Source organism: Triplophysa rosa, linkage group LG6 (genome assembly GCF_024868665.1).
Source record: "Triplophysa rosa linkage group LG6, Trosa_1v2, whole genome shotgun sequence".
Lineage (NCBI taxonomy): Eukaryota > Metazoa > Chordata > Actinopteri > Cypriniformes > Nemacheilidae > Triplophysa > Triplophysa rosa.
This window is the reverse complement of record NC_079895.1, coordinates 11,947,987-11,975,555: the sequence shown is the minus strand read 5'-3', so window position 1 is coordinate 11,975,555 and position 27,569 is coordinate 11,947,987. Positions and strand designations below refer to the sequence as shown.

Below are 27,569 nucleotides of genomic sequence, written 5' to 3'. Positions count from 1 at the left end.
AAGATTACACACAACGCAAGGCTGTAGATTGACATTTAAGTTATTTTAACAGGGAAAAATGAAACGTGTTATTTTGAAAGATAAGTTTTAAATAATTAATTTATTGACTACAGTAGGATGAAGCATATAGACCTTGCTCTAGAAACACATCTTTTTTGTTGGCTGAAAAACCTTTGTGAAGACGTCAATGTTCTGTTGGCTAATAATTAAAATGAAGGTACACAATAGTCATTGAACCAACTGTACACCGATCCCTCAAAGACCATAATCTGTGCTTCACGTTAACAGGGACAGAATCCCAGTCGGCCTGATAGTTAATAAGTGAAATAATTTTAGAATATTTCAATGAAATTACGTACACATTTAAAGAATTCAAACTGATCAAATTGAGATGTGACAGACAAAATGTTTTACCTGGCCTACAAGTGCAAGTTTAACTTATGTATAACACACAAAAATTGACTGTACGACATTTAAATAAAACATCTGATCTATAATATACGATCTATGAGGCTTGTAACCAGCAGTAAAAAGATCTAACTATTTTTTCGACAAACTATTGTCAAAACCACAACATTTTTATCTTTTTAATGCTCAAAAAAAGAAATGTAGTAATGATGTAGTGAATCCATCAATTCTCAGTTCATTGGTTCTCACAGAAGCTCTTTCCATTACGGGAAGAAACCTTTCGACATGCCCAGAGCGGTGACCTGTAGACAGCCGTACTGGACTGCACGCAGAGCTGCTCCTGTAATGTGAAGTGACAGCATCACTGGCTGCTTATCAACACGGCACCATCTCATCCACAGCTGCACCAAAGCTCATCCCTGCATACTCTGTGTTCCCAATTCAATTACATTCCCCCACACAAAAGATCCGTTCAAACATTTTTGGATGGATAAAAGCGATCTTTACGATTTTTTGTTCTGGCCAAAATAAATACATTCAAATGCAAATAATAGGATTCTTGTTGGTGGAAAGCATCCATTTTTAACAAGCAGTTTTATCTGCTTAGATTTGATGATTTTATTTTGAACCGCTTGAAAGCTGTAATTGAGTTTATGGCTCTCTTGCATGCACACACGCTAGGTTTTTATGTTTTATGGGGACTTTATGACTTTTATACTGTACAAACGGTATCCCCCAACCCTCATCCTACACCTAAACCTAACACTCACAATGTAAAAAAACACTGAATATGCTGATTCACTCCCAGCTTTTATTGCTGTAAAACAAAGCGTCATATTTTCCACTTAGAACAAACAAACTAAAGACAATTACATTTTATACAGAGATCAGAAAAGAAAGTGCTCATCTCTGCTTTATAAAGAAAGCGATTACACCCTAAACAAACAATTCATAACTGCCCTTAATATCAAGCCCTGTTAAATACTGGAGAAAGACACGGATGAAGAAATTTTGGTCAACATTACAAGAGAAAAGCTTTTTTCTGGAGCTCAAATGTTAATCTGGTGAAAAGAGCCTTAGTACCTCTTCTGTTTGAGTGAAACCGCCCCAGAGGTCACAGCAGCGCAACACTGTTATTTGCTCTAAATGTGGTAAGTCAAGCACAAACAAAAAACTATTACAAGGAAAAGCATGTGTGGGCATGTGCCAATGTGTGCGATACTCTTGTTTACAACCATGAGGACAGATACTTGTGGCAGTGGTTTTGAGAGCATTCTGCAAATTCAGTAAATGAAAACGTATAAGAATAACAACTTCAACGTTTAAAAAAACGTGTAACACTCATTTTTTGGCTTTGGCACATCACACAACACCGTTTGAAATGAAGTGTGCAAAGGAGACTGATTAAAAGTATATCCTGTGACAATCCGTAGAATACAGAAAGAAAGAGCCAGTGTAGCATAACAGGTTTAGAAATTATCTACTTAGAAGTACATGTCCTGGAAGAGGGTCTGACCCATCTCAATGTACGCATCTTTCTCCTGAGCGCTCATCTGTTCCACCAGCTCGGGTCTCTGGCTCACTTCTCTGTACGAGAAAGGCTTTCCACCTACCATAACCACAGGGTCATCTCCAACCTCCTCAAACTCATCATCTTCATCCTCCTCCTCGGCTTGTCTACCTGGCCGTAAAGCGGCTGCGGCATTGTGTACCGGAGCCTGTGGTGGAGAGTCTTCGTCTGATTCGCTGGTATCACTGTCAGAGTCACTGGCATTAGCTGCGGGAATGGTTGGTTTGGATACGACAGCGCCTCTAGATCCAGTGCCGCTCTTAGTCTCATGAATGAGGAGAGCCCGCATCACCTCCTCGTTCTCATCCTGCGGGGCTGCTCGTCCAGTTATGTTCTCTTGGGATGCCATGTCGTCCTCGCCAGCTGGTGTGGAAAAAAATAAAGGAAAAAGATACGACTCAGGACGAATTCTTGCTAATACATGAAAACAGGCCAAAAGATGCAGGGCGGTTTAAAATGTCCCTCAATATTTGATTCTAACTGCTTTAAAATATAATGAATCATAAATCAATGCCCTCATGTGTTTAAGGTTATGGTTAATGCAGATTTAGGAGTTAAAGGGATAGTTCACCCAAAAATGATAATTCTGTCACCATTTTCTCACCCTTGTGTCATTTAAAACCTGTATGACTTTCTTCTACAGAACATAAAATACATAGAACATTCTGCAGAACATATAAAATTCCAAAATACAGACAGCACATCACATGTCCCACCAGAGACAGTAATATATTGGATCACTGTTACACAGCAATAAAGGATGCATATCACTCTGTTCCACGAGCAGCTTTAGGACTCTCTTATCACTGTTTGGTTCATCTTATCCTGTCCTACAGGCAGAAACTTAAATCTGCAAAACCTGTATTAAGAACTGTTAAAAGATGGACTATTGAAACAGAGCAGGATTTACAAGCCTGTTTCTCTCTCACTGATCGGACTGTTTCTGAAGCTGTTGCCACCGATCTGGACGAGCTGACAGAAACTGTAACTTCATATATCAGTTTCTGTGAGGATATGTGCATCCCTACTAAGTCTTATCTAACTTACAACAACGACAAACCGTGGTTCACGGCAAAACTCAGACAGCTCCGGCAGGCCAAAGAAGATGCTTACAGGAAAGGGGACAAAGTCTTGTATAAACAGGCCAAATTCACACTGGAAAAGGAGATCAGAGGGGCAAAGAGGAATAATTCTGACAACTTAAGGAACAAATTCTCTTCCAGTGATCCTGCTTCAGTGTGGAAAGGTCTGAAAGATATCACCAGTTACACGACACCATCCCCCAGCACTTTGGAGAACCAACAACTAGCTGACGACTTGAACAAGTTTTATTGTCGGTTTGAAAAAACACCCCACACCCGCCCTGAACACCTCTCCACACAACCATTCACACCTTCAGCAACCCCCCTCTCCCCCACACCTACAATTCAGATCACTGAAGAAGATGTGCGCCAGGTCTTCAGAAAGAACAAAAGAAGGAAAGCACCAGGCCCAGACGGTGTGTCACCAGCCTGCCTAAAAATATGTGCTGACCAGCGGGCCCCCATCTTCACACAGATCTTCAACAGATCACTGGAGCTGTGCGAAGTCCCCTCATGCTTCAAACGCTCCACCATCATCCCAGTCCCAAAGAAACCCAAAATTACTGGACTTAATGACTACAGACCTGTGGCTCTAACTTCTGTGGCCATGAAATCATTTGAAAGACTGGTTTTGGCCTATCTGAAGGACATCACTGGTCCCTTACTGGACCCCCTGCAGTTTGCCTACAGAGCAAACAGGTCTGTGGATGATGCTGTCAACATGGGACTGCACTTCATCCTTCAGCATCTGGACAGACCAGGGACCTATGCGAGGATCCTGTTTTTGGACTTCAGCTCCCGCTTTTAACAATCATCACGGACACCCTTCAGAATAAACTGGCACAGCTCTCCGTCCCCACCTCTGTCTGTCAGTGGATCAACAGCTTCTTGACAGACAGGCAGCAGTTAGTAAAGCTTGGTAAATTCAAATCCAACACCTGCACCATCAGCACTGGAGCTCCTCAGGGCTGTGTTCTCTCCCCACTGCTCTTCTCCCTTTACACGAATGATTGCACATCTAAAGACCCCTCTGTCAAGCTCCTGAAGTTTGCAGACGACACCACACTGATCGGCCTCATTCAGGACAGTGACGAGTCTGCTTACAGACAGGTGGTCAAGGAGCTGGCTGTCTGGTGCAGTCTTAACAACCTGGAGCTTAACACACTTAAAACTGTGGAGATGATCGTGGACTTCAGGAGAAAGCCCCCTGTTCTCCCCAAACTCACCGTTCATGAACAGCACTGTGACTGCAGTGGAGTCATTCAGATTCCTGGGCACCACAATTTCTCAGGATCTGAAGTGGGACACTCACATTGACTCTATTGTTAAAAAGGCCCAGCAGAGGCTGTACTTCCTTCGCCAGCTGAGGAAGTTCAACCTGCCACAGGAGTTGCTGAAACAGTTCTACTCTGCCATCATCGAATCCATCCTCTGCACTTCTATAACTGTCTGGTTCAGCTCAGCTACCAAATCTGATCTCAGAAGACTACGGAGGGTAGTCCGGACTGCTGAGCGTATCATTGGTACAACCATCCCCACTCTCCAAGAACTGTACTCATCCAGAATGAGTAAAAGGGCTGGTAAAATCACTCTGGACCCCTCACACCCAGCACACTCCCTTTTTGAACTGTTACCTGTTACTACAGAGCACTGAGCACCGGAACGACCAGACACAGGAACAGTTTCTTCCCTCAGGCAATCCATTTTATGAACACTTGACATTAAACGCGGAACACACAACTCTATTTTACATTATTTATTCACCAATTTTGCACATATCAGACCTGTACATACATAATTGTCTATATTGTATATTGTGTTTTTGCTGTTTTGTACATTGCCTATTTCTGTATTATTGTATATTATTATTATTACTTTTTTTTCTGTGTTCTGTCCTGTTGCTGTCTTTCTGTTGCACTGTGGAGCTTCTGTCACTATAACATATTCCTCGTATGTGGAAACATACTTGGCCAACAAAGCTCATTTCTATTCTATAAAAGAAGATATTGTGTAGAACGTTGGTAACCAAACAACGGCGTTCAACCCATTCACTTGCATTGGTTTTGTGACCATCCAATAGAAGTGAATGGATACCGCCATTTTTGATTACCAACATTCTTCAAAATAGCTTCTTTTGTGTTCTGCAGAAGAAACAAAGTCATACAGGTTTGGAATGACAAGAGGGTGAGTAAATGACAGAATTTTCATTTTTGGGTGAACTATCCCAATGCAATAAATTTACAGCAAGTCATAATGAAGATAATCCATACGACGTGTGCACTGAGTCTTCTGAAGCCGTGATATAGCTTTATGTGAGGAACGGGCTAAAATTAACATCATCACTTTCACTAAAAAGCTTGCCTTCTCAAAACGTTCTCATATTTAAAAAATGTCTTCTGTTGCCGAGTGCACTGTGCCTCCAGTAATGAGACATTTTTGCATATAAAATAACTTGAACGGGCAGAAGACAAGACATAGCAGATGAACACCTTAAATTTGTTTCTCACGCAAGCTAGTGTATGGCTTTAGAAAACTGCAATTCTAAAAAATTGACTACTTTCATTTTTTGCCCTTTTTTGGAGCTAGCACGGAAGGGCCCCTTGTGCATTCTGCTGCATTTCACCTTTTGTGCTCCACAGCAGAAAGACTATTATACAGATTAGAAGAGGCGTAAAGGTGATGACGGCAGAATAAAATTATGACAATTTTCATTTTTGGGTGACACGTCCCTTTAAACCAATCAGAGCCCTTAGGGTTCTCACTGTACATGCAGCACCGGAGCATGAATGTGAAGGATAACAATAAGGCAAAATGATGTTAATATACAGCCATGAAATTACCATAATTTATCATACAATGTAGTTGATTTGACTCACATTGCTTTAGAGCATCTGTCTCACTGTACGCCCCCTGCACGGTGCTTTCCGTCAGCCACACGGGCCTCTCTTTAGGGGCTATCTGCCCTGTCTGGCCAGGCTGAGGCTCCTGATCCTCCATGCTGATGACCACATTCTGAGTGTAGAGGTCATACGACGAACTCTTGGTTTTCCATGTTTCCCGACCAGGTGCACCAGCTCCCGCTGCGGACAGGGCAGCCCGCTCTCGACTATAGACAGCAGCAGAGATACATTAGAGTTAATGAGTTAAATCGCATGTATTTTGTTATTGGTGTTTAGCTAAGATAACGTATACTTATAAATGGGTCACAACCACTGACCCCCAACACAAACACAAACACATACTGTATACTGGCCACTTTGACTGAGTGAGAGAAGCTGACCTCTGTTTCAGAGCTGGGATTTCTGACGGCTCTGGCTCCAAGAGTTCATGAGACAAGTTGATGTCTTCAGTCTCTCGTAGCAAAACGTAGATGGGCTCTATCTGCTCGTTGAAGCGTGCCACCAGAGTGCGGGCATCTTTCTTTGGCACGGCCGATTCGTCCTCTTCCACCTCCGTTTGACAGAAGGTACAGCGGAACTTTTCTGTGTTTATGAGAAGATCCAAATCAATACAAAATGTATTTATGTAAAAGTCCAAATAATTCATATCATGCACTAGAACAGTGGGTCTCAACCTGTGGTATGTGTAGCTCCCCTGGTGGTAAGTGACAGAAAATGACATAAAAAACTAAATGTATATCAATTTAATATGCAAATGTTTGTAAAAACTTAACAATAAGGTTGTATTTATTAACATAGTCAACGCATTAGGTAACATGAACTAACAATGTAATGTAACAAAAACAACTTTATAGGAAAGTGTTACCAAATGTTTTATAAATATATAATAAATATTTGATATACGTGTAATCAAAGACGATGGCTCATTCTTCGCTCCATGCAGGTATTAAACCAGTAACCTTCTGGTTAATTGAGCCTCACCAGGCTCAGCACCAAATCAAATCAAATCACTTTTATTGTCATATCACCACATTACAAGTGCCTTGGTGAGTGAAATTCTTGAGTGCGTGCACCAGAAAGTGCAGAAACAATTTACATAGACAGTACTATTTACATACTTACAGACTTATAGAGATGACAGTGTGCAATATACACATACATATACTCAGTACGCACAGTGTACTATTAGACAACCTCTTAGACACCAACATCATCTAAGTCCTCAGCTGCCATTGAGTTTAGTGTCTCTCGCTTAATGCATTATGGATCTATTGTTGCTTGCAAAATTCTCTTTAAATGAATTACATAACACTGACAGACATATAACAACAGTGTGTAGACCAATTACAGTTACAACTCAATGTCATCTTGGGGAAAAGAGCCAAAATCATTTTTAACACCTAGTAGAAAAACGAAGAACCATGACAAACACAAGGACAAACATACACACGCGCTTGCGGTTCCTCTGCTGGTCTGGTTTGCCATCTGCTGCTGAAGTTATTTACAGCCTTCTGACGAGAACACACAGCATGTCTCTGAATGTGTGTGGGGCGCTGCCTACTACCTGAATATAGAATGCATGTCTTACCTATGTTGTATGACACCAATAACTGCGGTCAGTCACGTATGGCTGCGATACTGTCGCCTTTATTTGCATGCTTTTATCATGAATGCACAGGAAATGTTTGGTTTTCCAGCGAAAATATTTCAAGCAATCCAGTCCATGGCCTTGAGGTGAATCAAACGAGTAAACGATTCGCCGCAATTTCCATTTTAAAAGCTTCGCTGGAAAGTTGACAACAAAATGTGTGCGAGCACTGAAAAACAATCACCTTTGGCAGGGGCCTTTCGCTACAGATGTCTCCTCTGCCGATTCATGGATGGAGGGAGAAAACGAAAACAATTTGACAAGCACAAAAAAAGACACAAAGTGTGTGTGCGTGTGAAAAGAAATGGCATTCAGGTGAAGTAAAGATAAAGACAGCCCTGCGTCGCATCTGACACAGCTCCAGAGGAAATATCGACAAACCCTGACCGCAGGGAACAATTATACCGCAACCCTCCTGGTCAGTCAGTCTGTCTGGCTGCCCTCGCGGACAGAAAAGAATAAAGGCACTAGCAATAGGAAGCAAAGGTAACGGGGTGCATTTTAAACATCTAAAATACATGTGGCGGGTTCAGGAGATGCCTTGACAAACACATACAAACATCATGTACATCGTGCATAGGGCAGCTAAGCAGCAAATTCAAGATGCACTCAAAAGGTGTGTAGCACAAGGCAATGCCAGCATGCGCCAAAGAGTAAAGATGTTACTAGCTGAAAAAACAAATTCCTAAATATAAAAAGTCCTAAATATACAGAAGGCAATGGCAAACAAGTATGAAGAATCTATCAAACTGGCAATATGGCGCATGCACACAGACACACTTTCATTGTTTTCAGGTAAAAACACACACACACACACACACACACGATCTGAAGGCACATGGAACTGTTAGTGTGTAGGCACACGTTAAAGCTTTCTGTTCGAGAAAAGCGTGACGCTGTCTTTGTGTTGATAGTTTTTGTAATATCCATCAGATATGAATAGGTCTGGTTTAAATTACATAGCACTCTCTCCAATGATTCAGAGCTCTTTTGAAAGCAGGATGGCGCTTTGTTCAGTCGTCTACGGCAAAGAACAAAAGGACTTTTGTGATGAGCCCCTAAAAGTTGAATCATTTCAACAATTGAGAGAGAACTTTTTCATGGGGGAGCAATTGTGACAAATGTGCTACATTGAGTCCAATTACAAGCAAAATGGCTCTGTTGTGTGTTTGTGCTAATGCAACAATTCTAATTGCAAGAAAAATAGTCATTTTAACAGCATTAAATCAAACCCGGGGTTTTGCGGCTCGTAGTCTATGTCTGTTAGCTCGGAGGTCAATAATTTGCTTTTGTGGATATAGACAGATATACACATTAAACATTCAAACATCTGGTCCCAGAAAATTGTTCAAAAATGCCAACTCATCCTGTACTCCAACTGAACCCCAATTTTTGTCCAATCAAATATTATTTTTATTTATGTTTCCCCACAAAGAGAGAAGATCACACTATGCAAATTTTGGCCAGATTTTGCAGTTCCAGACAGATATCCTAAATCTGTGACAAAACCTCTGAATCGTGGACAAATCATGCTCATTGTGGTTAAGTTAAGTATGACCAGTTCAATAACATCATCTGAAAATGATCGCCGTGTAATCTTGTAGCATGTTGTCATATATGGATGGAATACATACTGTATGTTGTCAATATGGAATTAATACAGCCTATCACTTAGTAGAAGGCACAAACTGGTCATGTCATTTGAATATGAATACGTAAACTAAAAGCTATGTGCCATTTAGGTAAAAAGGGAAACGGAACAACACCTTCAATATGCCCCATCCCAACTCATAGGAAATACATCAACACAAGAAAGAAAACTGTGCTCATCAAACCATAATAAAAAAAAATGGTGTGTTATTTGAGCTGCAAAATTGTGTAAAGCGGTTATTCAGAAGGACTACGTGACAAGATGGACACACTTATGCATATTCTTTTGCTTCATTGACGTAATTCCATGTAAACTGATACATTCTGACATCCTTTCCTGATATCTGATCCGTTGATTGTGAATGTTAGCTAGGATTTTAAAAAAATGCTGTTCCCTTTTTAAATAATGTGTAATTTAAAGTTTATTCAATGCAGTTCACCATGGACTTCCGACAGCTGACTACTTGAAAACAGTTTGTAAAAAACTAAAATAGTTTCCAAACTAAGGAAAGAGTCTAATTGTTTTTAATCTACATAATGTTAAACTGGTACGCATCCGCAAAGACTCCCTGTAGGTTATTTCTGATAACAAGCAACAGAAATAAAGAAATTACATCACCTAGCAAGTTAAAGTATGTCAGCCAGTATTATTTTAGGTTACCAGTAGAAGAACCGTTACTTGGCTAAACTTAAATGCGACAAAATTACACGACCCATTCATCAAATTGATTATTTTAAATAATGTATATACAATAAAATTCAACAAATTGTTTACTTAATACAATTATGATACAATCAAATATTAATATCAATTAACATTCATGTTAATTAAATAAAATATAAATACTAAATAGTTATATTATTAGCCACTAGCCAGACCCATCAATAAATACTGACCTGAAGTTAAAGAAATTGTTCACCCAAAAATGGTCCCCATTGACTTTTTAATTTTACTATGGAAAGTCAATGTCCGCATTTTTGGTGAATTATTCCTTTAACTTTGGACCAGGCGTGTGTGTCCTAGGAAACCGTCTATAGAACTGAATGAGAAGTAAAAATGATTATCTGTCGTAACTGACAACATGACACTGATGTAAAACACAAAACTATACCCACATTCAAAAATGAATAAATTGGCCATTATATTATGTTGGCCGGTATATTACAGACGTGATATATGCACAAGTGTGAAATAGAGCGACGGGCGATAGGACAGAAAGGAGACAGGGTGAAGACATGCGAGATAGTATCGGCGAGCGACTTATTACTGTGTGCAGCTGACCCAGCCGGATCTCCTTATCTCCCCTAACACCTCACCAATCAAAGAGATTTGCAAAGATCAATCTTTTTCCTCAAAGATGGGGGACCTGGATGCGCTTGACCAATCTCATCAATATTCTTTCCTGCTCCAGACATCACTAGCCCACCTCAGCTTTAAAGGTAACATGAAGGAGGGGGGGTTGACAGGCAATCCCAAAACATCTGTGTATACGTTTAAGCCTACCCAGAGGCCTGCATCAAAAAATGATATTTATAAAATCCTCTGAGGTCTGTGGATACACAAGCACGTGTCAAACATGACCTTACATCAGCGAATGTGAGCCCCCCCAAAATAATCACAGATACTAATCCAGTGACCTTTAGAGATACACTGTTCCCATATTCTGTATTCTAAACTAGTCCACGAAAAAACTGGGAAATTAAGAGATGAGTGTGACGGCAAGGACTACACAGGGTTAGGTTCTTCATCATGGCTGTTTCATTCTCCTGTTCCATCCTTGCCTGTCTGCTGGTCCTGCTGATGTGTATCCTAGCAACAGCTTTGCCTCCCTGCCTGCTAGTTTGCTTTCAACAGAGGTGAAGGCGAACACGTGCCAAGCAGGTATAGACCTACCTCTCTATTTCTTTATCCCTCATAACTCACCTATTGCCCTGCTCTCAGCCCTCCATCACTCTCTGTCTTTCATTCCTCTTCTTTCCACTCACTTGCACACTACTCTCAGAAACACATGCTCTCTGTACAGAAGAGTTCCTCCTGTCAATCAAGTACAAGTTAAAGGTCCAGTGTAGGGATGTCCCGATCAGACTTTTTATGCCCCCGATCAGAGTCATTTTCTCTTGAGTATCTGCCGATCCGATACTAGCGATGCTAGGTGCACGCTCCAGGTATATTAAGGTTATTAAAATATTACTATTTAAAGGCGCAGTTTTTGACTAACAGCGGCCACTAGCGTTGTATTATAGATTTGCCACGAATCGCTCAGTCCAAACACAACGGTGGCCACCACAAAAAGATGTCGTTCTCATGTTGACACAGGGAAGAGATTTTGAGGGCATTAGAAAGACTGTAGAAAGAGCGATGACTTATGTATTACATATAATAAAAGGTCTGTGGATTTTAAGTTTAAAAAGAAGGATAAAAGTCAGGCAGGAGCTAGGACCTGTGTTAATATTATAAAGACTTTGCAGCAGAGATGCGTTAGGACCAGCGGTACTAAGGCTTTTAGCAGATATACTCATAGATATCTATGGAGATACTTTCCAGCAGAGACACGTTGGAGAGAAAGATCGTCTAAAAATCACCCCCAAGGAGGTTGCTTTGATTCGGATCAGTATGCGAGTAATATGGTGGTTTTTCTATTATAGTATTGAGCTTCTTATATGAAATAATACATTTAAGTTAATTATAGGTTTCATACACTTCTCTGATATAGCAAAGGCTATGGGGGCCTCATGGGTCAAAGGTTATGGGCCCACGTTGAGCACCAAGCAGCACCATTAGGCATCTGCTTAACATTACAAATACACATACACTTTGTAGACACATACAGCACATACACTTTGCAGACATTAGTTGGTTCAAGCATAGTTCAAGTATATGTTTTGCAACACAAAAGTAGACAGTAGTCTGTGCATTACTACACTTTATTGCACAAAGTAATGAACACTGATGTGTTCAGTAATAGCTTGTTTGAAAAGTAATCTTTTTGGGTTGCACAGTATCCATTTAACCATGAGCTCATTGTAATAAAAACTACATTGAGCAAGAAAGGTTTTAGTAAATGACAAATATGATATACATTTGCCTGCTAAAAGGAAATGTATAAGTCAGGAAGCTTTTAGTAAATAACAATATAATATACATTTGCCTGCTAAAAGCAAGGTATACTTTTCTTTTAAGAACTTCAAAAGGGTTTCGCCACGGTTAAGTCCTAGCATAGTAAACCTGACATATAACTGTGGCAGGTTAAGACCCGAGTAAGATATAATGGTGGCGACTCAGAAAGAGGATGGACTAACAAAAAAGGTGATATCATGTGAAACCTGATTGGTAGAAGGTGATGTCAGGCGAAGCATGATTGGTTAACACTGTGAAAAACAACTTGAGGTTACTGTATAAAAGATGGAGTCAGATATGTATTCATTGGACATCATCAGATGAACTCTGCGTGTCTCACTTTGCTTGCTCAAGCAAATAAAGTTTAAACACTTGGCATCTGGAACCCTTGTCTCTGAGATTTCTTTATGCGATGGAAGGCCGATTCACCACAACAGTAACATACCAACATACCAAGATATGTTGTTGTTGTTAATATTAGCTGTGTGAGGGAGCAGTTTGAGCATCATTGTTTATCTGGAACCGCTTTAATATTGTACTCGTCCAGATACTTGAGAGAGAGAGCGCGTTGGAGCTGAAACTGGAGAGCGAGCGAGCGTATTACTCTTTTACCCAATGATGAATAAACTTTCAGTTAATCCGCGGGTCACATGCGTTCCGAACTGGAGAGCACAATCTGTACGGATCACGAATCATCCCACGATCCGTTTCACCATGATACCGCAACAGAGAGGGAGAGGAAACGTGCTTTGTAGAGTTGTTTGTCCATTTAGGGCTGCTGTACAAAACATGGCGGCGAATTCAATGTATGTAGGGCTGCTCTGTATGTAGATATAAATAGCTTATTCTAAGGTATAGAGCAGTGGTCACCAACCCTGCTCCTAGAGATCGACCGTACTGAAGATTTCAGCTTTAACCCCAATCAAACACACCTGAACTATCTAATCAAGGTGTTCAGGTTTTCTTGATAATTACAGACAGGTGTGCTGAAGCAGGATTGGAGCTGCAGTCTGTAGGACGGTCGATCTCCAGGAGCAGGGTTGGTGACGTCACTTTTCCACGTGAACATGCCGGGACACGCTCCATTGAGTGGTAAAACTAAGGCAAAATGGCTGCATTCAATAGGAGGAACAAAAACAGGGTCTAAAACACGCAATTATTTGCTGAAACTACAAGCAGGTGGACTCGACGGTGATCCTTACGACTACCTTATGACTTACAAAGGAATCAGACACTCAAATGTTGCGCGGAATTGCGTTTCCTGATATTGTAACCATTCATTTTGCCCAGTGTTTTACCACTCAAGCAGGCGCGTTCTGGCATGTTCGCATGGGAAAGTGACGACACGTGCATACCCTCTATCTTCATGGCTGTGATTAGGCCAGAGGCACGAGGCCGCATGCCAGAGGCAATCACAGCTATGCAGATATAAGAACACTACATACACGACTACGAGAGCGATATTGCATTTATACATCAGTTCGACGGCACAAGTGTGTAGATAAACCAGAAACAACGTCGGAGTGTCTTTAAACTAGGGCTGCAACAACTAATCGATAAAATCGATAATGAAATTCGTTGTCAACGAATTTCTCTCCGTGGATGCGTCTCTCCGTGCGGCACAAGTTGTGCTGTTTCAAAGTCAGACATGTCTCTCGGTGCATGCGTCTCTCCGTGCAGCGCGAGGTGCGCAGTTTTAAAGTCAGACGTGTTTCGCATGCATCTCTTCAAGATGCGCAGTTTTAAAGTTTAAAGGGGAGAGGTGTTTTAAATGACAAAATTAAAGATTATATTAGTAAAACCCAATCTGTGGCGTTTGCACTTTGCAAAGTATAATAGGCTAAATACCCTGATTTGGTGGTTTATTTAGTTCAGAGGTGGGTAACGAAGTACATTTACTTGAGAACTGTACTTAAGTACACCTTTTTGAGTATTTGTACTTAAGTATTACTTTTTCTGTTTACTTTTTACTGTACTTCACTACATCTGAATGACAAATATCTCAAACTTTTCATGGCACAAAAAGATGATTTCCTTGGCCGACCTTCCCCTCGCTCCCACGTTTCGGAGAGACTATTGTCAGTTGCTTCTAATATGACACACCTGAATCAACTCACCAGGTGTATTAATTATGGAGACATTCACAACATTTTGGGAGAAGGCTAATGAGTTCAGTTGTGTATACTTTTCCCATATCTGATTTACTTATTATAAGCAAAAGATGTAATTACATTGTTATCCGATTAATCGAAAAAATAATCGCCCAACTAATCGATTATCAAAATAATCGTTAGTTGCAGCCCTACTTTAAACCCCTCCGGTTTTAAAGGAAATGGGTAACTACTTTCTTCCGCCACGAATCCAAGCCCAGCTTAACAGTTAAACCTCCGCTACTAAGTCCAAACAATCACTTCTTTTAAATTTGCGCTGTGCTGAGAGACTTTTCGGCAACTCACCGAGAATGTGTTAATCCCATTTCTATTATCTTGATCGAGACCCTCGTGTCCCGCACTATAATGTTTTTAAACAATGAGTGCAGAGCATTGTGAATAAATTGCTAGAGACACCGCCAACACTGACAACGTTTAGTTTCACTTAAGTTTGTTCCAATTATCATGGTGTATCGTCGCCAACTAGTGGCCATTTTCCAGTATTGAAGTTTGCAGTGTTGAGATTTAGATCTCATTCATCTTACAGCAGTAGCCAAGTTTCGTTTAACAACGCGAACAATCTTTGCCTTGGAGAAAGATATGCCTGTAAATGTATTTACTTTCTGTAAGCGTTCATATTATGTGTTAACATAATATTGATTCTTGGAAGTTAAACTGTGATCGATATAATGATAATGAAAGAAAGCCCCATCGCATCACATGTACACTCATGTGCAGATCGCAGTGCACGCGTTTATATGTCGGCTATACCAAACGAATTAATGTGCAGTTAGTAATTTCATATCTAGTTTATTGTAAATTAACAGCAATGTAACGTTAAACAAGTAATGTTGTACAATATACATTATACAATAATAATAAGAGCGTAAATGATTATATGTATTAAAATTATTAAATAGATGACAACTAATAAGACCTCTCTACTACCCTTAACCTCACCATACACTTTATTATAAACACCTGTTTGCCATTTTCAAATATTTTCTTCATTTTGTTGAAAATAAATGCCTGTATGATCTGATATGTGATGTGAATGTAGTTCAGCAAAAAGTAGGTTCGACCTTGCACTCATATGTAGCGTCAGTACTACTTGTCACGTGTCTTACTCGCTACGCCACAGAAGCTGCTGGGAGAGTGGCAGTGTTTACCACTCTAAAAAAAATTTTCCAAGAAGCACCCACTCACATTTGCACATGGGTAGACACGCAACAGACGCAAAATGTAAACGGCCCGTTGTAAATGTAAATCCCCCAAAGGGATTTGTACACGGCATGGTAATAAAACATTCGGGGCTTCAGCCCCCTTAGCCCGCCCCCTTAGCCCACCCCTAGCGCCACCACTGCTGACAAGTGTGTAATTTTTTGGAGGATCTATTGACAGAAATGAAATATAATATACATAACTGTCTTCAGTCTTCGAGACCTTACATATTTAAGCGTTATGATTTTATTACCTTAGAATGACCTATTTCTATCTACATACACCGCAGGTCCCCTTACATGGAATTCACCATGTTGTTTCTACAGAGCACGTTTCATAAATACGTTATCTCCTTTGCCAAAGAAGCAAAAACGTGACTTTGTCCCGTATGCTTCAAAAGGGAGTGGTGAGGGGTGGCGTGAGCCTCAACACTAGATGCAGCTAAAATCTCCACATTGCTTTTTTGACTCTTTATATACCCTCTGTAGAATCTATAGGTAAACAAACATCTTGGTTACAGGTTAAACAAATACGTATAAAGTACACATAAATATGTAAGGTTTATATATACAACAGTATACCAATACAGGAACAGTTCACCAAAAAATTTTAATTGTTTATTATTTCCTGAACCTTTCATTCCAAACCTGTATGAATTTCTTCTGCAGAAGACAAAAGAAGATATTTTGAAGAACACCGTAGTAACCAAACAACACTGGCCCCTACTGACCTCCCTTGTATAGACAAAACTATTTTGAGATATTTCTTAAAACATCTTTTGTGTTCCACGGATAAAAGAGTCATATACAGAAAATATACAGTAAACGGGGTGAACTGGGGCCATGATGCAACTACTCAAAGTGCTGTTTACAGGGAGTTTCAAGTTCCTTGACATTTTATTACTAAGGAATTTATGTAAGTGCTTTAACAAAAATATGGTAATTACATTCCTGCTTTAAAGGTCTCATGTTCGCTCACCTGTCAGGCTTCTATTGTAAGTGCATTACTGTTAACACATTTCCTGTTTGCTTATACGAGAGGGTCAAAATGATTGCCTGACTGTGGTAACCAACAGCATACTACAGATGCAATGCATAAACCTTAAATTGAAAAAAAATCACACACATAAGATAGCTCAATATCTATGTGCATTAATGTAAAAGTGCTGTAGGAGGGTGAAAGTAAATCCCTGTTAGTTGAGTCAGCTGTGCTCACTGGTGTTGAGTGTCTGCGCTTACAATCCCTTCTTATTTATTTCCCTTCTGAACATAGTCCGAACACGCACACACAGATGAGATCGATTATATATGATCCAAGACTGTTGGGATGGACTTACACACACACACACATCAGACTTCGGATTTTCTGGACTCAGTCCATAATAAAAGCTTAACCAGCAGGGTGCTGAGCTTCACAAACGCATCTCAAGATTCATTATAACACAAGTCACGTCAAGAGCAGCACTTGTGTGTGTGACTGTGTATCCCTCCAAATACATAAATAGGCATGTTGTTGAAATAAGACGTGTAAAACAGTAAGCCTGAGGAAAAAGAAGTGCAAGATGACGGCGACAACGTGATGCGTTAATCCTTGCAGCTGCCTCAATGCGCTTTCATCCTGTTTATTTTTAAACCTTTTCAATTTTCCGTTCCTGTCTGGGAACATTACTGATGCAATTTGACATAATCTCAAGTGTGTATAATCCAGCCGCGATTCATCATGAAATGCGCTGCAAAACTCTTCGAAAGCCACATCCAGGTGATGCAAACACTCACAATGCCTGAATGCATTTAAACACTATACCGCTGCTGCCATCATGTGTCTACATGCAGTTCTGCCAGTGTATATTTACATGAATAATAATAATAATAACAAAGCTGAGCTTTTCTATTACCATTGCTGTTTGAAAGATGAACCAACACATTTTATGTGGGTTGAAGTCAAAACCAGAAAAATAAAAGCCACAGAAAGTGCATATTAATTGGAGTACCCTTGGATCCCTCATACTCACCACTCATGGGGTCAAACAGCTGGTTGGCCTCCAGGTCAGTGAATGTGCTCCGGCATAAGGGACAACGAAAGGATGCTCTGTTAGTTGAGTCCCGTTCATCCGTCTCAATGCGGCGGCGCATGTGATCCAGCTTGTACTTGACCACATTAACCAGCAGCCTGTAGTTAATGAAATAATAATTGTGCCGCGTCGCCTTACCATCGGGTGCAGTTTCCATGCGCATGCGGCACTTGACGAACTTGTCAGATTTGAGAGTGTTCAGCACTGAGCGCAGCTGCTTGCGGTCAAACTTTAGCAGTTCGACCATGTCCTCCTCACGGACGCATGGGTTCCGGATGAGCACGTCTAGGGCGAGAGCGTGATCGACACCATAGAAGCCACGCACAACCTGCTTGGCCAACCGCTTTAGAGACGCAGGGACCTCTGTGAGAAGCTCTGGTTCTGTCATGATGGAGTGAGAGTAGAAGTAAAAGATGGAGGGATGGCGAGATGAAAACAGCAAGGACAGGGATCAGACTTCAGAGATTTAAGCAGAAGTCTGAAAGAAGACAAAGAAAGAGATATTAGTGGCAAATATGAGCTACTCTTTTGTTTGTTAAAGCAAGAACACAAACTCTCACACATCAGCCTATCTAATTTTAATATTTAAAAGCATGAAGTAAAATGTGTAGCACATAAACTACTACTAGACAGGCTGGTTTCAGGATTACATCTTTTTTGCTTGTCTAAGGTATTGCAGCTCTGACAAAGATGATCAGTCAAGTCAAAACCAGGTCCAAGAGGCTGGTAATCTAGCAAATAAATAAACTAGACCAGTTCAAAGCCATAAATGACCATTTCAGGCTACCTTATAAAACATCAGAAGCTGACTAGAGCTGAATTGTATAGTAGATAACTCCTGTAACAAGTAATTTACCAAGTAACATCCATAAAACCTGCTTTATTTATCTAATATTCTAATGTGAGACTGGAGATCATCCTACAGTCAGCCAGTAACGTTCATCTTTTCAGTCGTCATCCTGCATCAATCACTGTAACGTTAGTTTAGAGACAGATTTATCGAGATAAACGAACAAGAATTATAAAGAACAGACGCTAAGTAACGTTAATTTGTGGTAGAATTCAGGTAACATCTAATTAAATATGTGAATTAACTGCGAATTTCATAAGTTATTCACTTAAATAAAAAAACTATGCGATAGTAAAGCTGTTTGCCAAAAGAAGCTTCATATAACTCAGTACACATCTTAATATTAGATTATAATGTTCATATAATGACACCTCCAATATATAACAAACACAAAGAGCAAAATGCCTGCGATATAAGAAGTTCAAACCTTTAATTTAGCTCTTGTTTAGATGAGAAAGTTTCCTTAACCTGCATCACGCTAACGCTGAGCGGAAATGACCTATGTTACTGGCGGCCGGGTGCTGCTAAAAAAAGTCCCGTGACGATTTCAAAAGGATAAAACGTTTTAAGAATTAAAATAAATGTATTTCAATATTTTGTTATAGTAAGACGTTATTACATGTTTTAATGATATAATAAATAAATTATATTATTTGTTATTCAACGATATCTATAAAACATATACGTGCAAAATAAAACTTTTTTATAACCTGATTTAGGCTCTTTCCCTGTGGAAAATAAATGTATTATATTTTCCTCCCGAAACTAAATGTATATTTTCTCTAGCGTTGAATTCTAAAGTGCAGTTGTAAAGGGAAGACTTTTGTCATAGAATTATCATGTGCATCATGGTGTGCATCGGTATAATCGAACCCGCTTGCTATTTCCGCTTTGGTGCTTACTTGTCAACGGTGCAGTTTCCACGTGTGTTTAGAGTGATGCTAGTTATCAAGAGCAAAAAAGAGCAGGGAAAAGATGTTTCTGTAAGTCTGACAGTATTTGTGTGCTGTATCGTGTAAATAGAACACTTAGTTAAGTTATGTAATTTATATGATTAAACGTGAAGATACTGGTGTTGAATCCGTAAGGTAAAACTACCATGCAATCAAACAGTACTATGGTGTAAAAAACTACATTAACATCTGTTACAGGTATGATCTCTGTTCCGTTGTATCAACACAGTATCCCAAAACAAAAATATATAGCTTAGATTCGCTGAAATCGCTTTAGATAAAAGTGTGTGCCAAATTCGTAAATGTAGATTAAATGTGTTGAAACAGAATGGAAATGTGTCTTCCAGGTGCAGGGGACCAATGACAGCAGTGTGGTCAGTAAGGTGTCGGCAGCTGCACAAGGATACTTCCATGATGAGTTCCTTAAGTATTTTGTGTGCAAGGTGACAAGAAGAGCTCCACTGATCAACAGGTACATATTAGCACAGGGTTTTCAACTTCAGTCCCAGAATCTAAGCCAGCCCAGGGACCCCCATTATAAAAAAGCTTGATCATTTTGTTAACATTTTGTAAAGAGTTTAATGAAAAGCATTAAAGGAATAGTTCACCTTCAAAATGAAAATTCTGTCATCACCCTGTTGTCATTTTAAACCTGTGTGATTTTCTTCTGCAAAACACAAAAGAAGATAATTTGAAAAATGTTGGTAACCAATGCAAGTCAATGGGTACCAACGGTTTTCTGTTATCAACATTTTCCAAAATATCTTCTTTTGTGTTCTGCAGAAGAAAGAAAGTCATACTGGTTTGAAATGCCAAGAAGCCGTGTAAATAATGACAGAATTTTCATTTTGAAGGTGAACTATTTCTTCAACTAACATCTATACATTATGCAATACTTATCAAATCATCGGTAATGTTTAGTCAGATTGTATTTTAAAAAAGAAAACATGTTTTAAATAATGTTTTGTAATAATGTTATAATTTATTTTGTCTCTCAGAGGTTATTATGTCCGCTTGAAAGCAGTCGATCACTGTCTGAAACAGTTTTTTCATGCCACAGATTCCTGCTTGAGGAGGCAGGTAGGGTGAACGTTTTTCAAAGTTGTGTTGTGTTGTGTCTGTTTGTTTTGTAGAGGTTTAAAAATCCTGATAATCTCTTTCTCTTAATGTCAGATTCTGTCACTTGGGGCAGGGTTTGACTCGCTGTATTTCCGGCTATATGCTGAAGGAGCCCTCGGAAGTGTCACAGTTTTTGAGGTTGACTTTCCTGAAGTTGCCCGCCGCAAGGCTGCCTTGATCAGCAGCAATCCTTGCCTGATGGAGGCGTTGCCAGATTGGGAGACTGTGTCAACTCAACAGCCTAGTAGGACTTTCACTGTATAACTGATGTTATGAATGATATTACTCCTGTGTAAGGTATTATTGTTAACCTGGAATATTCATTCAAGCAGTTAATGCCTTGGTTACCAATACACAGTTATGTTTCTTCCCTATGTGTAGATGGTGTGTTCATAAAAAGTGGTCATTACAATCTTCTGGGTGTGGATGTCAGAAAGGAGCAGGAGGTGGAGGCGACTCTGAGCAGAGCTGGATTGCAGTGGGACATTCCCACACTCGTTCTTTCAGAGGTGGTGTTGACCTATATGGAAACACAGTGGTGAGGACTAACACACAAACTTTGAGTGAGGGAAGCAAAAGCAACTTGGTTGTTTTGCTACTTATCCAGTCATCATGTTTGCGTGCGTCCATCTTGCAGCATGTCAGTTGTAAATACGCTCTGCTTTACCTGTTTAATAAAAAGAAGTTTTAAAGTTGTTGGTGATTAAATCCAGGTCAGATGCTGTGATTGGCTGGGCTGCCAGGCTTCTTCCACAGTCTGTGTTTGTGATGTACGAGCAGATCCACCCTCATGATCCTTTTGGCAGGGTCATGCAAAACCACTTCCTGAAGCTCAACTCAACCATACATGCTCTTAAACAGTTTCCAGACAGTGTTGCTCAGACACAGAGATTCATACAAAAGGTATAAGTGACAAAACCAAAGTTTATACAATAACATATGCACATTTTTCTATATCAAGCTTTTAAAACAACATGAATTTATTAGGGATGTCACACATTAATAATCTGGTTCATCTTTAATACCTGAAATGTCTGATATCAGTAATATGAGTAACTGATATTTACCTCATCACCACAGGGTTGGGAGAAATGTGTCTGTCTGGATATGAATGAGTTTTACTTTGATCTTCTTCCTGAGGATGAGAGGCAGAGAGTCGAGGGACTGGAGCCTTTTGATGAGTATGAAGTAAGGAAACAGACCCATCATCCACAAAGATCATATAATAATCTTTAATCTGTAATACCTGATCCCAGGCCTGTCCTTATCGCTGTACTATTAGGAATGGCACCAGAAATGTTCTCATTACTTCATCCTTACAGCCTCAAAAGGCCTCTTGACCAGTCAAGCCCTTCTCACGCTGCCTAAGGGTAAGTAGCTGTAAGATATTTTTGTCATGTTTATTATTGTGATTTGACCTCTGCATGCAGTGAGCCATGAGCTCTTGATCAAGATATTAAACCACAGGTTATTTCAGGGAGGGATTGTCCCTGTAGTCAAGACAAAAATCGCAACTTTATCACTTTACACTGGGCAATAAATTAAGATTTTAAATAAAGATTTTAAAAGGCGTTACACACAAAGACCAGATATGTCCAGAAATTGAAAAAGCCAAGCATCGATTGTTTTAATCTAATGTTGGGTTAAAAATAACTTAGACCAGGGGTATGAATTATTTAAAGGATTTGTTAGATTCCAAAGTTGTTTCTTTTCAAAGTTTTTTGTCATACTACAAAATGTATATGGCTTTAATGCAAAATGCAATGTTTACATTGTACAATGTACAACTTCTAGTGCCCTCGATCCCTCACATGACTCCTCAATGGACCAGAAATCCTTCCATGTTCGTGCAGCGTGTGAGTGGTTCTGCGTGTGTGGAGGCTGTAGGTATGGCTTCTGCCATGCTGGGATCTGGAATCATACTTCTCACTGGAGGCTGTGGGAGAGGAGGAAGAGACACAGCAGCCAGGGTCCTGATCAAAGCGCAGGCTGGCTGGAAATGTGCCAGTGTGGAGCCTTGGGGAGACAGAGGTGACTTGTTTTGGTATCATCAATATTTCAATTCGAATTTTGTAAATACAATGTACACTATAGAAGTGCTTGTTTATTTGGATCGAGGTTGCATGGTTTTCTTAGCCCAACAAACAGCCATTGAGACATGTTTATACTTAAATGGAATGGGCAAGTTATGACATCAGCTGTGGTGTGTTTTATAAAAAAGTGTCAAAACTTTTTTTTGTAATACAATTTTTTATTGTAAGAGCAATCTACAAGATAATATACTAAAGTAGCTTTTTATACTGGCCCTTATGGCAAAAACTTCTGATGTTTGAATAATGTTAGACATGTTTAAATACTATTTAGGTCACTGTAAGCGACTACACTATTTTTCAACATAATACTGTTGGACTCATGATTATGGTATTTCTTCTTAGTGGTGAGTGTTTATCAGACACTTACTTCTGTCCCTGGCGGCGGAGCTGTCCTCTTCGGCGGCAGAACTTCTCCACTCAATCCAATGGGCAACATTGTGTGGGTGACCTTTGACCTTGGTGATCAGCCATCCCAAAGCACAATACAACTGTCATTTAAAAACATGGTTTGTACCGGCAGCGCTCCAAAACCCAGATGGAGACACACGTCAACCTATTTAAGTCATAGGGGTGAGAGAGATAATGAGCACATAATCATGTTAGTGTGTTTTTTATAATTTGAAAGAGCATAAAATTAACAAACGATTTAATTGTTCCAGACAAGACCTTTCTGTTTGTGTTTGGAGGACGTACTGAGAAGGATGCAGTTCTAGGTGATGCACATTTCCTGTGTTTGGAAAACAAGCACTGGACAGAGGTATGGTCTACTTTTTTTTACATTGGAACCTATTGTTAAAATACACATTGCACTATATAAAGTTGGAAACAATGTGATGCATAAGAATTTCAACTAGTAGCCTTTTGCTAAACAGTTCATATCCATACCGAGGGTTCTGTGTGCTTCACGCAGATTCCAGTAGATGATATCGCTCCGGAAGCCCGTCATTCACATTCAGCATGTTCCTTTGGTGGGGGGCTTGTAATGTTTGGAGGTTTGGGTAAATGTGCCAGACCTCTCGGTGATGCTTTCTACCTGAGACCAACGTCATCAGGTTTCTGCTGGGAGAGAATGAATTTGCATCCACCTCCAGTGCCCAGGTTCACAACTACTTAACACTTTTGAAAATGTTTAACTAATGCTTAAAGGGGTCATATGACACGGCTAAAACTAATATTATTGTTTGTTTTAGATGTAATGCAATGTGTATACACGATTTAAAGTTCAAAAACGCTATTTTTGAAAAAACGCCTCTCTGAAACGCGCAGATTTTTTACAAAGCTCATTGCTCTGAAAAGCGAGTTGTGCTATGATTGGCCAGTTAACCAGTGCGTAGTGATTGGTCGAATACTGCAAGCGTGTGACGGAAATGTAACGCCTCTTACCATATTTGGAACATCGGGTTCCAAAGCAATTGTACTGACAGGTACTCCCACCTTACTTGCGTATACATTTGGGCTGTCTTATTCAAATCATACCACGAACTGACGTTGGCGAGGCATTTCAGGCAGGTCTGGGTGAGCATTTGCTTTTAGATAGAATGCATCTTTTGTTCCGACACTTTAATTTTTGCTAACACGCCAAAGACACAGAAAAACACGTATTCGCGCCATATGACACCTTTAAGTCTACGTTTTCAGTTCAATTGGATATGTTGGTTCAGACTACTGTTGCTGTCTTTTGGTCTTTTTGGTGTTCAGACTTAATTTTGTGCTGAGAAATAAAGAATAATAAGTGGTGTGTGGCACCTATGAGTAAAGTGATGCTAGTCTATGCATTCATTTTTCAGATATTCTCACTCGGCCCATGTCATAAATGGGAAGTTGGTTGTGGTTGGTGGAGTTTGGTTTCAGGCTGATGGAGTACCTGGAGTTGCTGTAATAAATTTGATCACTGGGGTCTGTGTGGAGGTTCAGCTGGATACCGTAAGTCATTCAGCTCATGAACTGTATCAAGTATCAACCATAAATGGTTTATTACAAAATGGATTGTGTATTCCCATAAATTTGTTTCAACATGGGGCGTTTGAAGTGTGAACCATACATTTGTTTCCAAGTCGTATAAAAATAAATAGGGAATGTACTTGCAAGTTACAGTAGTTTAAGAAAGCATAAAATGTTTTATCAACCTCTATATTTCTGTCCTGATTTATTTATTTTTTATTTTCCAGTCATCGGTGCCTTGGCCTCTTATGCTGCATTCTTTCTGCTCTGAGCTGCTGGATACTGAGGGGGCCGAGTTGGTGGTCATTGGTGGAGGTGGAAACTGTTTCTCATTTGGAACTCACCTCAATCTCCAACCAATAACCATTGATCTAAGGCCGATGCTTTGATATGCATATCTCAAAAATGCGCACACAATATTAATTGTCCTAGAGAATAATCACAATCAAATTCAAAACAAGTAACACGTGCTTATGAGTGAGTCACCAGAAAAACTTTATTTCAGCTGGGACTTCAGGTTAAGCCACAAACAGTTGGCCCAAATATTGTGGGGCAGGGACAAGGGCAGGTCACGAAACATGACCGTGAAACACCCGAGGTTACTCGGTGAAGCGACGGAATGACTGCACGGTTTGACAGACTGCGCCCCATTCCACTGGTTTGCGGTAGTTGCCCTTTTCCAGAAGGTACTGGTGGCCGCGGTAGTTGGGATGCTCGTAGAAGATCCAGTAGCCGTCCAAAACTTTGCAGGAATGGACTTCTCTCAGGCGGTACCTCTCCGGCACAGATGGACAGTCATCGATGGTCTCTATGGCCTGGCCTGTGAAGTCGGGCTTGTCGTACAATTGAACTTTGTACTGCATTCCGCTTGTCTGCAGGGGAGATGGGATGGTTATGACATCATATGGCAGGTTATGTTTTTTTTATGTATGAATTATGCATCAATTTTTTTGTAAATAATTTTTTTTATTGTAGAGCGATCTACAAGATTATATATTGAAGTTATTTATACTGGCCCATATGGTAAAAACTTCTGTGTTGAACCATTGAAAATAGCTGTCTCTTGGGGAAGATTGCCTTTGACCCTAAAACAGTCCTTGTGAATGAAAGCCTAGATGTTATTTTTTTAACTTGTTTGTATGGATCCTGGACCATCATTTACAAGAAGTCTATTGATTGTCGCAAGCTAAACATTGGCAAAGAGAATGCATTTTACTAAACATATTCCAAAGAGCGTTTTTTAAACTAATTCAAATACAGAAGAACATATTGATGTTGATCTATTAACTAAAGCACTGTGATCTCATTAGGTCAACCATACAGTTACAAAAGGTTTATGTATGACCTTTTACCATGCATACTGTTAAACCCAGTAAAATGTAATTAAATTTTCTTTAAACATGGCATTGTGAAACAGCTTGATCTGTGTACAGTCTAAAGAGCTTTTAATGACAGTTGTTGCACTCTGCATTTTTGAAGGGACAGTTCATCCAAAAAAGTAAACTCAACATTAACTCTAATTTATGTTCCAAACCTGTATCACTTCTGTGGAACAAAATGAGTTAAAGGGATATTTCACCCAAAAATGAAAATTATTTTATCATTTACTCATCCTCATGTCATACTAAACCTGTTTGCCTTTCTTCTGCAGAACAGGGAAAAAAAAGATATTTTTAACAGTTTTCCAACAAAATAAAGTAATATATGAATGAACACATGATGACAGAACTTTTATTTTGGGGTGAAATATCCTTTTAAAGCAGAATATCCAAACTACTCTGTAATCTTTTGCAAAAGTTATATACAACACATTTATGGCACTGGTCCCTATATACTCTGACTTTCTACTAGATATCTACTTTGGTGTTCTATAGAAGAAAGTCAGTCTTCCTTAGGGTTAATGATGACAGACTTTTCATTTTGTTTAAGTCTTAAGCAACTTCACCACAGTGAATAATGAATGACAAAATTGACTTACAAAGCGGATCATCTTGCAGGAGCTGAGATGGTCATTGAGACCCATCCAGCGTGGATATTCAGGATACTCCCCCCTGGTCAGCACATACTGGTTGCCCATGTAGTTGGGCCGCTCATAAACCACCCAGGCACTGTTCTCCACACGAATAGAGTTGCAGCGGCTCAGGTAGGTATGAAAGTCTGAGCAGTCGCTGTCACACTCGTAGCGACGACCCTGAAAGTTCTTGTCCTCGAAGAACACAATCTGAGGGACATCAACACAATGTTAAACAACACTTAACTTTTAATTTAAATATCACAGTGTATAATCCTTAGCTGTTTACAGTCTTAAATGACTATAGTTAAAACCAGTATTGAGTGGTAAACAAAAAAAAAACATATTGTGGTGTTTCATGTTTTGGGTATGTTAAGAAAGATTAATTTGAGTCTCTGATGATGTCGAGGTATCAGCCATCTAGCAAATGTACTTTATCGTTCTTTCTAATTAGTTTTCATATGCATTTTCTTTATAAAGAATGTATTCAAGAGTACTCACCCTGCCCATTTCAGATAGTGTATTTAGGCTTGCCTAGGTAGGTTGTCTGAAGCCCAGCCTGCATGTTTACAGTGCTGCTTAAATATTTAGCCCCAATGTCAAAATGATGAGGAGGGGAGGAGTCTGATAATCGCTTTGTCATGAAAATGAGATCCAAAAATCGAGTCAGTGATTCTAGCACTATTCAGTTTTTTTTCCAGAAAAGCAAATGGGGATTAAAGCATAATGACTGGCCTGGCACAGGCATTCATTCGCCCCCTGTGTGTTGCCCTCACTGGAACAG

General features: G+C 39.8%; 3 protein-coding genes across 3 annotated transcripts; 1 reads left to right on the top strand and 2 right to left on the bottom strand.

The window, feature by feature from the left end:
* Positions 1-1,202: 1,202 nt before the first annotated feature.
* Positions 1,203-19,186, bottom strand: gtf2e1 (general transcription factor IIE, polypeptide 1, alpha). Its single transcript, XM_057335747.1, has 5 exons — positions 19,096-19,186; positions 17,759-18,296; positions 6,341-6,542; positions 5,937-6,166; positions 1,203-2,341 (listed from the first exon to the last, which is right to left on the bottom strand). Exons 2-5 carry the CDS (start codon positions 18,204-18,206, stop codon positions 1,893-1,895), a joined length of 1,329 nt encoding a protein of 442 aa, XP_057191730.1. The 5' UTR covers positions 18,207-18,296; positions 19,096-19,186; the 3' UTR covers positions 1,203-1,892.
* A 370-nt stretch (positions 19,187-19,556) lies between these two features.
* Positions 19,557-25,171, top strand: lcmt2 (leucine carboxyl methyltransferase 2). The gene is made up of 14 exons (XM_057335743.1): positions 19,557-19,651; positions 19,969-20,093; positions 20,620-20,701; positions 20,795-20,984; positions 21,122-21,278; positions 21,454-21,643; positions 21,821-21,928; positions 22,023-22,110; positions 22,535-22,771; positions 23,176-23,403; positions 23,493-23,590; positions 23,744-23,931; positions 24,621-24,756; positions 25,002-25,171. Exons 1-14 carry the CDS (start codon positions 19,607-19,609, stop codon positions 25,161-25,163), a joined length of 2,034 nt encoding a protein of 677 aa, XP_057191726.1. The 5' UTR covers positions 19,557-19,606; the 3' UTR covers positions 25,164-25,171.
* A 76-nt stretch (positions 25,172-25,247) lies between these two features.
* crygs2 (crystallin, gamma S2) lies at positions 25,248-27,383 on the bottom strand. The gene is made up of 3 exons (XM_057335748.1): positions 27,287-27,383; positions 26,753-26,995; positions 25,248-25,646 (listed from the first exon to the last, which is right to left on the bottom strand). The coding sequence occupies exons 1-3, from the start codon at positions 27,293-27,295 to the stop codon at positions 25,374-25,376; spliced, it is 525 nt and encodes a 174-aa protein (XP_057191731.1). The 5' UTR covers positions 27,296-27,383; the 3' UTR covers positions 25,248-25,373.
* Between the last annotated feature and the right edge of the window lie 186 nt (positions 27,384-27,569).

Bases quoted from the DNA above. Each gene is read 5' to 3' on its own strand.
- crygs2 (XM_057335748.1), bottom strand. The intron at 25,647-26,752 runs GTAAGTCAATTT...TCTCCCCTGCAG, and splicing joins CCTGCAAGATGATCCGCTTT to ACAAGCGGAATGCAGTACAA.
- lcmt2 (XM_057335743.1), top strand. From the start codon at position 19,607: ATGCTAGTTATCAAGAGCAAAAAAGAGCAGGGAAAAGATGTTTCT. The intron at 20,702-20,794 runs GTAGGGTGAACG...TCTTAATGTCAG, and splicing joins ATTCCTGCTTGAGGAGGCAG to ATTCTGTCACTTGGGGCAGG. The intron at 20,985-21,121 runs GTAGGACTTTCA...CCCTATGTGTAG, and splicing joins TGTGTCAACTCAACAGCCTA to ATGGTGTGTTCATAAAAAGT.
- gtf2e1 (XM_057335747.1), bottom strand. From the start codon at position 18,206: ATGACAGAACCAGAGCTTCTCACAGAGGTCCCTGCGTCTCTAAAGCGG. The intron at 6,167-6,340 runs GTCAGCTTCTCT...TGCTGTCTATAG, and splicing joins ATCCCAGCTCTGAAACAGAG to TCGAGAGCGGGCTGCCCTGT. The intron at 2,342-5,936 runs GTGAGTCAAATC...TTTCCACACCAG, and splicing joins GACAGATGCTCTAAAGCAAT to CTGGCGAGGACGACATGGCA.